The sequence below is a fragment of the Brassica napus genome, chromosome C1 (genome assembly GCF_020379485.1).
Source record: "Brassica napus cultivar Da-Ae chromosome C1, Da-Ae, whole genome shotgun sequence".
Taxonomy (NCBI): Eukaryota; Viridiplantae; Streptophyta; class Magnoliopsida; order Brassicales; family Brassicaceae; genus Brassica; species Brassica napus.
In genome coordinates, this window is record NC_063444.1 from 5,147,156 (window position 1) to 5,161,495 (window position 14,340).

Genomic DNA, 14,340 nt, shown 5'->3' on the forward strand with positions numbered 1-14,340 from the left:
ATAGGAATACAACTTTTGTTTTTTTCAGAAAATTTAAAACGGTTACCCGAGTGACGAGTCAAAGCTACTTGGAGGAAGCTTCCTAAATTTCTCTCTCTCGTTCGTTATTTTCTCGAGAAAGCGGCGGAAAATCTATATTAGCAGAGAATCATTAGAACAAAGGGAAATTGCTGAGAAACGACGCCTCTGAACTCTCCTTCCGCCGATAATCGAGGTACCTTATTTTCTATTTAACAGTAACCGTCTCTGAGATTTCATGCTTTACTCTTTGTGTGATCGTTTATTCCCTGGTTTGGCACGATTCACGATTAAAATTTTCCGGCGATTGTTCGTTTCCGTGATTCTCCCGCTCTAATCGATAAAAAAAACGGATTGTTCTCCGTTTCGGAAGTTTGTTTGATTTTGGTTTTGGTGCTGGTGAGTAGGGAGTGATTGATGCCTAGGAACAGTGGAATGTTCGAGTTGTTGCGAGAGAGAGATTTGTTTATCTGTAATCTTAGATTCGCCTTTGGTAGTGAGATTTTTGAACTGGAGTGAGATTATTGGTTTAGGTTGAAGACGAGAGAATGCAGTAAGGCTAGAGAACTGTTTCTAATTTTGGTGTGTGTGTTTTCAGGTTTAGGAAGAGCGTATTTGGTTAATCAACAGTGTGTCTTGAGTGTGGTGCCATCTCTCCTGCGATAGCCATGAGTGGACCATTCAAGAACTCACCACGAGGGGAAGACAAGGACGTGGAGGCTGGAACTAGCACCTTCACCGATTATGAAGATAGTCCCTTTGACATTACCACTACTAAGAATGCTCCTGTTGAGAGGTTACGCCGTTGGAGGGTAAGTGGCTCTAGTTCCACTTCACATAGATGTACATTTGTGACTTGGGTGAATTTGATCTCCTTTTGATTTAGAATTGATATTGGTTAATTGCACTGCGCTTTATTGGTTTTAGTTTCTTGAAAGGGGATGATATGTTGATACTTGCCTCATCCAAGTAGTTCAGATTTGTTTTGTTTCCTAACATTCTCGAAAATAATTTGGATTTCGTAGCAAGCGGCGCTTGTGCTGAATGCGTCTCGTCGATTCCGATATACTCTGGACTTGAAAAGGGAGGAAGACAAGAAACGGATGCTGAGGAAGATGAGAGCGCATGCCCAAGCAATAAGAGTACACAAGATTTCTTCGTAAATTAACTTATAGATGTTTTGGCGGTGTCTAATCAATGCTTTTTGATTCCTTAGGCTGCACACCTTTTTAAAGCTTCTGCAAGCCGAGTGAATGGTAACTTCTTTCTGTTTCTTATTCTTTTCTTTTGTTCAACCCATTTTGTGAAGCAAGTATCTGTTCTCTTGCAGTGCCTCAGGGTATTAAGTGATTGCCATTTTAATACCTTTAGTTTTATATGCATTAGTTGTTTTGACAGACACTATGGTTCGTTCTGTCGAGAGAAAGTCTGAATGATCTTTGCTTTGCTGATTCATGTTTTTCAAAATGTGTTTGATCTTAACTGCAATGGGTTGAATTGATTCTCTTTTACATATAGCAAAAAACTGTTTGGCCACTGTAGATTTGCCCACCTTGATGTTTTCTTGGATATCATTGTAAGTCTAATTGATGGTGTGCTGTAGTTGACCGAGGTTTATTTCTTTTTAGGAATTACAAGTTCACCTCCAACTCCTGGCGGTGGCGATTTTGGTATTAGACAGGAGCAAATTGTATCGATATCAAGGGATCAAAATATAGGATCTCTGCAAGAACTTGGTGGAGTATGTCTTTGCTTTAGCTGATTTATTACTTTTCGCTGCGGCACTTAGTTCTCAGCCGTAAAGCTTATTCACGTATGTTTATCCTCTGATTTATTTCATTAGGTCAAAGGGTTATCTGGCCTGTTGAAAACAAACTTGGAGAAGGGTATACATGGGGATGATGATGACATATCGAAAAGGAAATCTGCTTTTGGATCAAACACATACCCGCAGAAGAAAGGGAGGAGTTTCTGGGTATTAAATAGTTTACATCTTTGGTTTTTCGCTTCAATCTGTGAAGCAGCTATTCCAATTAATTAGTATCTTGATTCCTTCCTTTTTTTTGTTTCATAATACCCAATAGAGGTTTGTATGGGAAGCTTCTCAAGATCTTACTTTGATCATACTGATTGTAGCAGCAGCTGCTTCTTTAGCGTTGGGAATAAAGACCGAGGTATTCAGTTTAGGAATTGGTACATTTTGTATTGCTCAGCGCATACCTTGTACAGGTCCTTTTCTAACTAACATAGCTGACCAGTTGACTAATTATTACAAAACAAGACTTTCCAGGATTAGTGTACCTCTTTATTTGAACGAACAATTACTCACGTCTATTATTTATCTCCACTATCCATAGTTTTCTTGTTCCTCCTGAGCGTTTGGTACCTCTTTTACTACCTACATAGGGTATCGAGAAAGGATGGTACGATGGTATCAGCATTGCTTTTGCCGTTCTTCTTGTCATTGTGGTGACAGGTATAAATATTCCTTGCTGAACTCAATTTCACTCATATATGTGAATGCTGTATGTATTATACTAATTTGTGTACCTTTTCCCTTGGCAGCTACCAGCGATTATCGCCAGTCTCTTCAATTCCAGAACTTAAATGAAGAGAAAAGAAATATACATGTAGAGGTGAGAGCTTGGATGATCATGCAGCCAATAGATGATATCATTTTTGTTGGTTTAATTTTTGAAAGTGCATCGTCCACATGCTTAGGTTACCCGGGGTGGGAGAAGAGTTGAGATTTCAATTTATGACATTGTGGTAGGCGATATCATACCTCTCAATATTGGTGATCAGGCAAGTTGCCCCATTTTTTCAATGCAGTAGCCCTTTTTCGAATAGTATATGTAGAATTTATCTTTAATGCAAATATTTCCCTTAGGTACCTGCTGACGGAGTTTTAGTCGCTGGCCATTCCCTTGCGGTTGATGAGTCCAGCATGACCGGGGAAAGCAAAATTGTATGCTTTACGCCTCTGCCTTTGCATTTGCATGTGCAATGATGCCGTCTTTGCATTTCAAGCGTCTGAGCAAGCTGTTTCACGCAGGTTCACAAAAACTCCGCTAAGAATCCATTCCTAATGTCCGGCTGTAAAGTTGCAGATGGCCATGGGACAATGCTGGTAAGACTTGACGAACACTAGCTTTTACTTTCTGTGACACAGTAAATGTAAGATTTCTGGAGAAAAAATGGAGAGATGTGTGAACAGTTTCCTTGGTTGGAGAATCTCTGCAGCAAAATCATCTTTTTCTTTATTAGAGGAAAATTTAAGCTGGAGGCGCTCAGAACATCTGGATTACTTATTGGAGTCTAAATTTTATTTTGAAACTCAGGTTACCGGGGTAGGGGTCAACACTGAATGGGGCTTACTAATGGCTAGCGTCTCAGAAGACAATGGTGGAGAAACACCATTGCAGGTGAGTGTAAACCTTTTATCTGTTCATATTTCTTTTTGGCATTTGTTGCTCAATATTCATACGTAATTTTGATTTCTTCAGGTACGCTTGAATGGTGTTGCAACATTTATCGGAATTGTGGGGCTTACAGTTGCTGGCGTTGTATTATTTGTCCTTGTCGTCCGGTGCGTTTAAATTTCTTTCTGACAACCGAGTACCAAGTGAAGTAAATTTTCAGTGGTCAGTGAACGAATCTTTGTTCTCTGCAGCTACTTTACTGGTCACACAAAGGATGCAAATGGAGCCCCACAGTTTATTGGAGGGAAGACAAAATTTGATCACGTGCTAGATGATCTTGTTAAAATCATCACTGTTGCAGTAAGTATTTCTTAGAAGAAATCAGCATGGCTAATACCATCGTCAGCTTCTTCTTCATTTCTGACCATTCAGCTCAACCTGTCACATATTGTAGGTCACAATCGTTGTAGTGGCAGTGCCTGAAGGGCTTCCTTTAGCTGTTACCTTGACGTTAGTCTTCTATCTTCTTTATAAACATTTTAATCATAGCAGTTGCGTTGACCTCTTGAGTTGGAAAGGATGTAGTTATTACATGGTCAAACGTAATAGAAATGGACGGATCTGCTGTAAAATTCACTAGAACGAGTTTGTTTTTCGTCACTGATCTTTTCTACTTCGTACTGACAGTCTTGCATATTCCATGAGGAAAATGATGGCAGATAAAGCTTTGGTACGTATCTTTTACTATTTGGGACTCACTTTGTTTGCATGATTTACAAGATTCATATAGTAAATGATGTTCGCAACTTATACGAAGTTAATTTTCAGGTGCGCAGGCTTTCCGCCTGTGAGACAATGGGATCTGCAACAACAATTTGCAGTGATAAGACGGGAACTTTGACCTTAAACGAGGTGAGTCTTAGTGCTCTTCCTCCTTTTTTATATTTGCTAACACACTAACAAATAGCAATATAAAGGCTTAGCCTTTCAAGTTACAGTTTTGGTACTCAGCATTCCTAGCTGCAAGCTTTTGCTAATTTGAATTGTGTCCCCAACAGGCGAGTCCCCTAATATTTTCTTTTTTCTTAGATGACCGTTGTTGAGAGTTATGCTGGGTTTCAAAAGATGGATCCTCCGGACAGCAGCTCAAAACTGCCTCCTGCTTTTACATCCAAACTTGTTGAGGGGATTGCTCATAATACAACTGGAAGTGTGTTCCGATCTGAGGTGGGATAAAATTACTTTGAAACTTTACTGATATCCCATTTGGTTTCTACTTCAGTTTATTTAATGTAATAATGTATCTGTGCTTGCTAATTACAGAGTGGTGAGATTCAGGTTTCTGGATCGCCGACAGAAAGAGCAATTCTCAATTGGGCGATAAAGGTTTTTTTCAGCTATATTTTTCTGGTTCTAGTTTATACAGCTGTGGGGAGAACTAAATCTTTTTTGAGTTCTGCAGTTAGGCATGAATTTCGATGCCCTTAGGTCTGAGTCTTCTGCTGTTCATTTTTTTCCATTCAACTCAGAGCAGAAACGTGGAGGCGTAGCAGTGAAATCAGTAATATCTTTCCTTCTTCTCTACATCCTTTACTTTGTTTTTGATTTATGGTTTGTGGCTGTTTTCCCCTTGCCACCCAGCATCCTAATAAAATTTTAATTCAATCTCAGGCAGATTCGAGTGTCCATGTTCACTGGAAAGGCGCTGCGGAAATTGTATTGGGTTCCTGCACACACTATATGGATGAGAATGAGAGTCTTGTAGATATGAGTGGAGAGAAGGTTGGCAACTGTGTTTCTCTTTGTCGTGATAAAATTTGTACTAAAGGCTTACCTTATCATTGTGTCCTGATTTAGGACCGTTTTCTTACTGCAAGCCCAACTCTTTTTTAGTATATTTTCTTTTGTAGCCCCAAATCAATGCCAGATTTGGTAGTAGAGTTTTGATAGATATGTTTGTTATTTCTTCTGAATTAAGTCTTGTTGTTTCAGATGGCCAAGTTAAAAAATGATATCAATGATATGGCTGCAAGGAGTCTCCGCTGTGTTGCAATTGCCTTCAGAACACTTGAAGCAGACAAGATTCCAACTGATGAAGAGCAACTTTCAAAATGGGTATTACCTGATGATGATCTTGTCCTGTTGGCTATTGTTGGTATTAAGGTAAACATTGCTTATTGCTGTTCTCCTTACCTTTTCGAAGAGTCTTGTTATGCGCCTTGATGTGATTCTGTAAACCATATTAATTGGTATAAAAGTAAGCATTACTTATTGGATGCTCTTTTTATCTGTAATACATTGTAGGATCCATGTCGTCCAGGTGTCAAAAATTCAGTTCGACTTTGCCAACAAGCTGGAGTCAAGGTCCGTACACATCTCAATGGTTTCTTTCCCTGAGAGTTTCTCTTCGTTTTTGTCTCCTTTCTAGACTGCTCTGTTTTTCATGGGCGTGTATAGTCTTCTAAATTATACTATTGCCTCAGGTCCGAATGGTAACTGGTGATAACATTCAAACTGCCAAAGCAATTGCACTGGAGTGCGGTATATTAGCTTCAGACTCAGATGCTAGTGAGCCTAATCTGATTGAAGGAAAAGTATTCCGATCCTATTCAGAAGAAGAAAGAGATAGGATTTCTGAAGAGATATCTGTAAGAGCCTTATGTTGTAGGTTGTGACTGAAAGCAGTTATTCAATGATACCTGACATTGTTGCTAAAACTTGAAGGTAATGGGTAGATCATCACCCAATGACAAACTTCTTCTTGTGCAATCGCTGAAGAGAAGGGGACACGTCGTGGCTGTTACTGGTGATGGAACAAATGATGCTCCTGCACTTCATGAGGTTTTCAATATATCTACAAAGATCTCATGTGTAAAACTCTTAAAGAACACTATTGATATTGAAAATCAAAATTCCTGTTTTGTCCCCTGAATTTCAGGCAGATATAGGTCTCTCTATGGGTATCCAAGGCACTGAAGTTGCAAAGGAGAAGTCAGACATTATCATCTTGGATGATAACTTTGAATCCGTTGTGAAGGTTGGTATCCTTAGGAACCAAGGGATTCAAACTTCTTCTGAACTAGGCTTTCTGTTCATACCGTTGCATGATAGTTTTGGTTTAATTTGCAACTTTTTTAAAAGAAATGTTCTTCTTTGGGTGTCTTTATGATCTTTATAATTGTCTTGAATTGGATATTCATTTTTTATTCCTCTAGGTTGTCCGCTGGGGTCGATCGGTGTATGCCAATATTCAAAAGTTCATACAGTTTCAGCTCACGGTTAATGTCGCAGCTCTTGTCATCAATGTCGTGGCTGCCATATCCTCGGGTGATGTTCCTCTAACTGCAGTACAGGTTCGATACAGTTGATGTGTTATACCTCATTCTGATCTGCACAAAAGCATTACCTTAAAAGCGAAAATTTCCATGTTAATGAAGACTTTTCTCCCCTATCTTTGTAGCTCCTCTGGGTCAATCTTATAATGGATACTCTTGGGGCTCTTGCTTTAGCCACCGAACCACCAACCGATCACTTGATGGATCGAGATCCTGTTGGCAGAAGGTATGACTTTACTAAGACTTGGACGTTTTAAGTTGAGTGATCTCAATATCTCTCCCATTTTTACATAACGATTGTATTTATCTCTCAATTGCAGAGAACCTCTCATCACAAATATCATGTGGAGAAACTTGCTTGTACAAGTAAGTTCTCTTTTTATTGTTTCCCTCAATTGTCTAAATGTCACATTATTTTAGCCTTATCTGCCCGCTCCAATTGTTTTTGCATGTTATTAGGCGATGTACCAAGTGACAGTCTTGTTAGTCCTCAATTTCCGTGGAATAAGTATCCTTCATCTGAAGAGTAACCCCAATCCCGAGAGAGTGAAGAATACAGTCATCTTCAATGCCTTTGTCATCTGCCAGGTAAAAGATAGACACTGACCCCACTTTATAAAGAAAAAGCTTGGGCACATCAGAAAACAAACTTATTATATTCTTTTTCAGATCTTCAACGAGTTCAACGCACGGAAGCCAGATGAAATAAACATTTTCCAAGGAGTTCTCCGTAATCACCTCTTTGTGGGCATTATCTGTGTCACCGTTGTGCTCCAGGTACTGACTATCTCTCTCATGTTCCTGCAACGTAATTTCAATCACTTTTTATATACATATGAGAGACTGAGACACTAACGGTTTATTGCTTGCTGTTAACTGTTTTAATAGGTAGTCATCGTCGAGTTCCTTGGAACATTTGCTTCAACGATTAAGCTTGACTGGGAGATGTGGCTCGTCTCGATTGGAATCGGTTCCATCAGGTTTGTTTGTTAACGTTATCTGTTGTAGGGGTGTGGATAATCATGTTTACAATTTGGTTCTGACCCAGGCTTACTAACGGGTATATAAATAATATTTTGTTCGGTTTGAGTTTAAACATTTCTGTTGGTTCTTTGGCCACCCCTAGACTCATTCATCATGAAGATAGGCCTGATAAGGCGTGAACAGAAGTGTTAGTAGATGCGTATTTCGTAAACTCACAAGATAAACTCTGTTTTGTGTGTGTTTATATTAACCAGTTGGCCATTGGCGGTGATCGGAAAATGCATACCGGTTCCAGAAACTCCGGTCAGCCAGTACTTCAGAATTAACCGGTGGAGAAGGAACTCATCAGGTAACTAAAAAGTAGCCAAACCATGAATACATCTAAAAACTACAATCGTTACTAATAGCCTTCAATTTTTTCTGTTGAATTTTGCAGGTTAATAAAAACTAGTTTGAAAAGAGAAGCAAGTCAAAATACCAGAAGTGGATTTAGTAGTGTTGTGAATACTTTTATACTACTATTTTGCCTTCTCTCTGCCCACGTACTTTCTCAAAATGCTTCTTCGTTTTTTTGTTAAATACATCAAACAAATGCAAAATATAGCTATCTTTGCTAAAGTTGCAAGTAGCTTAAATATGAACAGGTGGTCGTTCCATCTTTGTAAGAGGCTTTCAACATATGGCCCTCGGTTTGCTGGTGCGACGAGAAGTAGATATATAGAATATTCACATACATACATACATACATACATATTGTGTATGTTCACGAATTTAGATTTGCTTTGGTTATTATTCACAGATTCTCAGTTTGAGATTCTAATGTAGCAGACAGTGGAAATATGGTGCATTGCAATGCTTTCTCCACAAAGACCATATCTTCCCTTTTCCATAAGCTGGCGATTCAAGACCCCTTTGAACACTCGCACACTTTGATGTTTTTTACAATGAATCCAGATGAAAGATATGTGAGGTTACCAAAACTCCAAAAGGACGGAGCACTCAGTTTTTTTCTCTTACAATCGACTAAAAGAATCATACGTCTGAAGATGGAACCATAGCAAATGAGAGTTGACACAAGAAAAAAGAATTCAAGCAAACTGCCATTTGGCAGGATCGAGAATGATCACTCTACTCTGTGTTGTTACTTGTTAATATAACTGTTGCAGAAAACTTCACATGATCTTTTCAAAAACGCAAGTTTAAACGATGAGATTGATAAAATCAAACACAGATGGTAATATTCAAAGCTGAGATTACCATTACAAAACAAGAAACTTAGAACCAAATAGAGAATCTGGTTTCAGTGAGCACATAAGCTTTTAAAAGAAAATCACAAAAGTCACATCTTTTCTCAACGATCGAATCTTAAACTAGAGAGCCCATTACATAACCAAGTGAAAAAGTGATCTAAAACAACTCTAATGGAGATAACCAGGGATCTTAATACGTATGAAGAGCATACTCATAACATAACCAATCACAATGGAAGTCACCCCCGCCGTAGCATACGATGCTTTAACACTCTTAGCTCGATTCTTATCCAACGCCAGATCCAGCATTATGATCCCGATCCCACCCATCACGAACATGAACCCCGACGAAAGACCTTCGATGATGTACTGCCCGTTGACCCGACCCGACATGAACACGACGGGCCGTATCGCCCCGGTGTTTGGATCCTGGGTCGACCCGATACCTGGAGGCTCCACAATCACGTCGTAGACGAATCCGGATATGACGAGGAAGTAGGTGAGGAGAATCAGCGCGAAGACTGTCATCGGAGATGGGAGCGTGAAGGAAGGGAGCTTGAGACGGAGACGCGGCGGCCGGAGGAATGAGAAAGGGATGAGACGGAGAATGTGGAAGATCGGATCGATCGATGATTCATTAGACGCGTCTGACATGGTGGCTAGGGTTTGCGAATCGGTTCTCGGAGCCATTTGGGTCCTCTCACAATGGCTCTAAAGCGCTTTCTATCTCGTGAAGAAGAAGAAAGTGAGTGAAGAGTTTGCTTTGTTCGGGATAGAAAACCCGTGAAAATAAAGTCGCACGTTTTACTGTTTTAAGTTTAATAAACGACACGTAGTTTTCCCATAGAGAGTAGAACCGGCAGGACAATAAGCACTAAACTATCAATCGTCTTCTTCAAACTTCACCCCAGGACTCCTTTGGATCTTCAGCAAGCTATATTCTCTCGGCGAATTTTACGAGATTTTAGAAGGGCTTAGCTGGGGTAGAAGGTAAAACGGAGATGAGCAAGAGACCGCCGCCTGATCCGGTGGCTGTGCTTAGAGGACACCGTCACTCTGTTATGGACGTTTCGTTCCATCCATCAAAGTCTCTGCTTTTCACTGGGTAAGTTGGTGTTCTATCACTTGTTAGAAATCCCCAGTCCTGTACTGCTTTATATTTTGATGGGTTAATGTAAAGTGAAGATTTTTAATTCTCTAGTTCAGCTGATGGAGAGTTGAGGATTTGGGATACCATTCAGCACCGTACAGTTTCTTCTGCTTGGTTTGTGATTTTAACTGTAAAGTACTTGTCTTTTTTCGTCTCCCCCATCATAATGAAGTAGCACTCATTGCTTCTTTTGGGATTTTGTAGGGCTCATAGTAGAGCAAATGGGGTTTTAGCTGTAGCAGCTAGTCCTTGGTTAGGAGAGAACAAGGTTATCAGGTAAACGTAAAGCAATTCTCCCAAGTTGTGCTTCATAATCAATCTGTTTCTGGAAAATCTGAGATAGTTACTGTTTTGATTATAGTCAGGGAAGAGATGGAACTGTCAAGTGTTGGGATATTGAAGATGGTGGTCTGTCAAGGTCCCCTTTTCAACTGTCTTTATATATTTTGCTATCTGATTCTTTTGATAGCTTTGTTCTTAATATTTGGTTGACATGCTTGGCAGGGATCCATTACTAGTACTCAATACAAGCGCATATCATTTTTGCAAGTTCTCTCTTGTAAAGAAGCCTAAGACTTCTCTCAAAGAAGCTGAAGGTCACTCCAAGAATTGCAATGAGCAGGACGTTGAAGACAAGCGTAATGTTCAATGTACAGATGATCGTGTGGGATCTGTGGGGGACTCTGGTTTGCTTCAAGGTATGGTTTACTTGGCTTTTCTAGAAGTTTTGTGGTCTGATCATGGTTTTCGACTGAATTGATCTTGTGCAATTTTGTCAATGTTAAAATAAGATCATAAAGTTGTTCTCGAGGTTTCTTTTTTCCAGTTGTCTGATATAGCAAAAAGAAATTGTTTTTATCTTCTGGTTGTGTCATACCAAAGTGTTCCTAATAATTTGATAGTAACAGATGGAGATCATGCTGAAAGTGCCACTTACGTAGCAGTAGCAGGGGAGGAACCTACTGAGGTGACTAGAAACCCATGTGATTCTTTGTTTTTTGACCAAAATCCCACTCGCTGATTTGGTTTTCAGAACCCTGGTTTCAATTTGGTTTATATGTGAAGGTAGAGATATGGGATCTGAATACCAGAAGCAAGATCATACAGCTTCCTCAAGCTACTCCTGATGAATCCGCCTGTGCTTCTACTAAAGAAAGAGGTAAGCTTGTACTGTACTGTTTTCCGTAAGTACATTGATGTTTCCCCCATCACTGAAATTGTGGAAACTAGAATGCCTTCATCATTTCACCTTTGCAATTTGCTTAAATACTTTCATCAAGGTGTTAGATTGGGTTATCTGCAGGAATGTGTATGGCTGTTCAATTATTTTCCCCTCCTGAATCACAGGGTTTCTTACATGTCTTAGCTGGGTATGTTTTCCTTCCATTAATCAAGAAAGAAATATACATTTGTATACTTTGTATTTATCATGGGTGGTTGATTCTGAACCTATGCAGTTATGAGGATGGGTCAACACTGCTTTGGGATATACGCAATCCGAAGATTCCTCTAACAAGTGTGAGGTTTCATTCAGAGCCAGGTCTTGTTCTCATCCTCTATATCCAGATTTTTCTTATAATATTGTTTGAACTTACTGCATTATTGATTTGTTCTTCTTTATGCAGTTCTAAGTCTCTGTGTTGCATCGTCATGCGATGGAGGTATCTCAGGAGGGGCAGATGACAAAATTGTGATGTATAATATCAACCATTCAACCGTAAGGAAACGAAACACGTGTGTTATCACTGTATAAGTTATAATCTGATGCTAATTTTTTTTTGTGTTATATGTTCTTAGGGCTCTTTAACACTGAGGAAAGAGATTATTTTGGAAAGGCCAGGCATCTCCGGCACCTCAATCCGACCTGATGGGAAAATTGCAGCCACAGCTGGTTGGGATCACAGGTTAGCATCCACTTCTTCAGAAAACACTTCTCATCGATCTGTTAGGCTGTTAGTTAGTTGTACCAATCCATGTTTGTTACATGTAATTGGAAAACAGAGTAAGGGTGTACAATTACCGCAAAGGAAGTCCTCTAGCGATACTAAAGTACCACGGAGCAACGGTTTGTGAATCTTTCTCTTAACTTTCTAGTCTATACTAATACCACTATCTTCTTTTACTAACTGGAGACTATAAATGACAATGTTTGTAGTGCAACGCCGTGTCCTACTCTCCAGACTGTGAGCTAATGGCGTCTGCTTCCGAGGATGCAACCCTTGCTATCTGGAAACTCTATCCTCCCCACAAATCTCACTGACCGGTTTGGTTTTGTTTCTTCCCTTAGAGTTTTTGTAAATACGTTGTCATTATGAAAAGAACAAATAGAATATTAGAGAGCATTTATCTATCTGGTTTGCTTTTTGGTATGAGAGCTATATTAAGCATCTTGTCCTCTACTGGTTACAGAACGTTAAAAATAAACTCGCACGTTGTGCCGTTTTAAGTGGAAGGGGGAATAAATCAAACGACGCGTAGTTTGCATCTAGATAATAGAACCGGCATGAAGTCGTACGTTTGAGTAGAAGTCACGATAAATGAAATTGCACCAAACCACGATCCGTGACCAAGGAGAAGAGTCTCTCTCTCTCATAACTTTCTGAAGCAAACAGCTCGATTTGATCGTTTATTCTTGGATCGTTTACCACTGATCTGGATCTGGAACTGTGTTAAATGGCGTACGTGGATCATGCGTTCTCGATATCGGACGAGGACATGATGATTGGGACTGCGTACACCGTGAATAACCGGCCGCCGGTTAAGGAGATCGCACTCGCGGTGGCTCTACTCGTGTTCGGAACCCTAGGAATCGTCTCAGGCTTCTTCATGGCGTACAATCTAGTTGGCGGTGATCGAGGCCACGGTGCGATTTCTATAATCTTTGTTGCTAATTTTCTTCTCGCTTGGCACTTCATCGATTTCAAGTGATCTGGTTAGCTATGGTGGTCTGTGATTTGGCTTTACGATTTGATTTCATTCTGAGATTATGCATTTGTTTAGTAATCTGATTATTCTAAGCTTCTGTTATTTGCAAGAGGAGAGGGTAACATTGAAAGTCCATGAGTTTTCAATCTGAAATGATTTTCTAAATTGACAAGTGCTTGATAAGATATGAGATTTACTTTTGCATTAGTAGTTTTTGCTTTTATCTGGTCTAGTTGAATAACTCATATCCAACTCATATGAAAGTAAAAGTTGCTGCTGGATCATAGCAAACGTGATCTAATTTTCCTTTTGTTACGATTGCAAGAACTACTTCTTTGTCAAACTGCATCAAAACCCCTATCTTTCCTATATGTGAATTGGGCATGAGCTCAGGTTATGATTGATTGATTGATTCATTCATTCTCTATTTGATTTTGTTCTTTTGTTGCCAGGGATATTCTTCATGGTCCTGGGGTGTCTGCTGTTCATTCCAGGGTTTTACTATACTCGGATCGCCTATTACGCTTACAAAGGATACCAAGGTTTCTCTTTCTCTAACATACCCCCTGTCTAGTCCCCACTTAAATGTATAGAGATGATGTTTAAGCAATGGCCTCGCATGTTTTCTTTCTAGTGTAGTCAAGTGAGTCCATGTTTGATACATATATATATCCCTTCTTGCTTTCTCCTTTCCTCTTGTTAAATAATTGCAAGTCTGTGACAATTAGTCCGATACATATTTTACATATATATATACCTGGTTCAGAGATATATTTGTCTCTAAAAAAAATTACATTTTTCTAACCAAGTTATATGTGATGCTTGACTACTCTTCTTTCACATGTTGATTTCAAATGCAAATTCAAATGTAGCTTTGTCTATTTTACATCCATCTCCATTCCTTGCAAATATGAGAGAGAAAAAAAAAATCTGAATACTTGAATCATAATATGTAACTACCGCGGGTATGAATTTTCATTTTTTAATTATTTATTTTATTAAATGATGTATTTGTAATATTCGTTCATATTATATTCATTAAGTAAATATTTTTTTTTGCATCTTAAACTATCTATTTTTTTACGAATGTGTGATATCATGTAAAAAATATAAAAAAATGAGTATAGAGTTAATTAGATAATTTTAAAAACAAAAATAATAAATAATGATCCGTCCTGTTAACAAAAACCATGATTATTTTATGTGTAATTTTTTTTTATTTTGACCATTTCTTTAAAACTATATTAAATTTTACA

General features: G+C 39.0%; 4 protein-coding genes across 6 annotated transcripts; 3 read left to right on the forward strand and 1 right to left on the reverse strand.

Moving 5' to 3' along the window:
• On the forward strand, positions 1 to 8,494 carry LOC106418353 (calcium-transporting ATPase 10, plasma membrane-type). 2 transcript variants are annotated; one of them, XM_048745347.1, is made up of 35 exons: positions 1 to 214; positions 617 to 830; positions 1,044 to 1,160; positions 1,235 to 1,274; positions 1,647 to 1,759; positions 1,862 to 1,993; positions 2,103 to 2,192; positions 2,425 to 2,494; positions 2,584 to 2,654; positions 2,740 to 2,823; positions 2,909 to 2,986; positions 3,074 to 3,148; positions 3,360 to 3,443; positions 3,525 to 3,607; positions 3,692 to 3,800; positions 3,895 to 3,950; positions 4,128 to 4,170; positions 4,269 to 4,352; positions 4,530 to 4,667; positions 4,764 to 4,826; positions 4,903 to 5,001; positions 5,112 to 5,222; positions 5,433 to 5,603; positions 5,745 to 5,804; positions 5,924 to 6,088; positions 6,165 to 6,281; positions 6,379 to 6,477; positions 6,656 to 6,793; positions 6,901 to 7,001; positions 7,096 to 7,141; positions 7,235 to 7,363; positions 7,445 to 7,552; positions 7,664 to 7,755; positions 8,014 to 8,108; positions 8,196 to 8,494. In XM_048745347.1, the coding sequence occupies exons 2-35, from the start codon at positions 687 to 689 to the stop codon at positions 8,198 to 8,200; spliced, it is 3,210 nt and encodes a 1,069-aa protein (XP_048601304.1). In that variant the 5' UTR covers positions 1 to 214; positions 617 to 686; the 3' UTR covers positions 8,201 to 8,494. The 2 variants fall into 2 exon arrangements, with proteins under 2 accessions (XP_048601304.1, XP_013714498.2); XM_013859044.3 differs by having other exon boundaries at positions 8,014 to 8,213.
• Positions 8,495 to 8,994: 500 nt separating this feature from the next.
• Positions 8,995 to 9,778, reverse strand: LOC106418355 (oligosaccharyltransferase complex subunit ostc). The gene has a single exon (XM_013859047.3). The coding sequence runs from the start codon at positions 9,697 to 9,699 to the stop codon at positions 9,178 to 9,180; it is 522 nt and encodes a 173-aa protein (XP_013714501.1). The 5' UTR covers positions 9,700 to 9,778; the 3' UTR covers positions 8,995 to 9,177.
• A 79-nt stretch (positions 9,779 to 9,857) lies between these two features.
• LOC106418159 (protein DECREASED SIZE EXCLUSION LIMIT 1) lies at positions 9,858 to 12,649 on the forward strand. Of its 2 annotated transcripts, XM_013858819.3 has the most exons (14): positions 9,858 to 10,114; positions 10,211 to 10,273; positions 10,364 to 10,435; positions 10,521 to 10,577; positions 10,664 to 10,857; positions 11,068 to 11,126; positions 11,225 to 11,318; positions 11,463 to 11,529; positions 11,617 to 11,699; positions 11,785 to 11,876; positions 11,957 to 12,063; positions 12,161 to 12,224; positions 12,315 to 12,422; positions 12,569 to 12,649. In XM_013858819.3, the coding sequence occupies exons 1-13, from the start codon at positions 10,011 to 10,013 to the stop codon at positions 12,417 to 12,419; spliced, it is 1,161 nt and encodes a 386-aa protein (XP_013714273.1). In that variant the 5' UTR covers positions 9,858 to 10,010; the 3' UTR covers positions 12,420 to 12,422; positions 12,569 to 12,649. The 2 variants fall into 2 exon arrangements, with proteins under 2 accessions (XP_013714273.1, XP_013714272.1); XM_013858818.3 differs by lacking the exon at positions 12,569 to 12,649 and having other exon boundaries at positions 12,315 to 12,528.
• On the forward strand, positions 12,636 to 13,855 carry LOC106418161 (transmembrane protein 230). Its single transcript, XM_013858821.3, has 2 exons — positions 12,636 to 13,022; positions 13,537 to 13,855. The coding sequence occupies exons 1-2, from the start codon at positions 12,833 to 12,835 to the stop codon at positions 13,656 to 13,658; spliced, it is 312 nt and encodes a 103-aa protein (XP_013714275.1). The 5' UTR covers positions 12,636 to 12,832; the 3' UTR covers positions 13,659 to 13,855.
• Positions 13,856 to 14,340: the final 485 nt, after the last annotated feature.

Excerpts from the sequence above, each read along its gene's own strand:
- LOC106418161 (XM_013858821.3), top strand. The coding sequence starts at position 12,833 with ATGGCGTACGTGGATCATGCGTTCTCGATATCGGACGAGGACATGATG. Across the intron at positions 13,023-13,536 it reads TGGCGGTGATCGAGGCCACG|GGATATTCTTCATGGTCCTG; the intron begins GTGCGATTTCTA and ends TTTTGTTGCCAG.
- LOC106418159 (XM_013858819.3), top strand. The coding sequence starts at position 10,011 with ATGAGCAAGAGACCGCCGCCTGATCCGGTGGCTGTGCTTAGAGGACAC. Across the intron at positions 11,319-11,462 it reads TGCTTCTACTAAAGAAAGAG|GAATGTGTATGGCTGTTCAA; the intron begins GTAAGCTTGTAC and ends GGTTATCTGCAG. Across the intron at positions 11,530-11,616 it reads TTCTTACATGTCTTAGCTGG|TTATGAGGATGGGTCAACAC; the intron begins GTATGTTTTCCT and ends GAACCTATGCAG.
- LOC106418353 (XM_013859044.3), top strand. The coding sequence starts at position 687 with ATGAGTGGACCATTCAAGAACTCACCACGAGGGGAAGACAAGGACGTG. Across the intron at positions 2,824-2,908 it reads CTCTCAATATTGGTGATCAG|GTACCTGCTGACGGAGTTTT; the intron begins GCAAGTTGCCCC and ends TATTTCCCTTAG. Across the intron at positions 2,987-3,073 it reads TGACCGGGGAAAGCAAAATT|GTTCACAAAAACTCCGCTAA; the intron begins GTATGCTTTACG and ends TGTTTCACGCAG.
- LOC106418355 (XM_013859047.3), bottom strand. The coding sequence starts at position 9,699 with ATGGCTCCGAGAACCGATTCGCAAACCCTAGCCACCATGTCAGACGCG.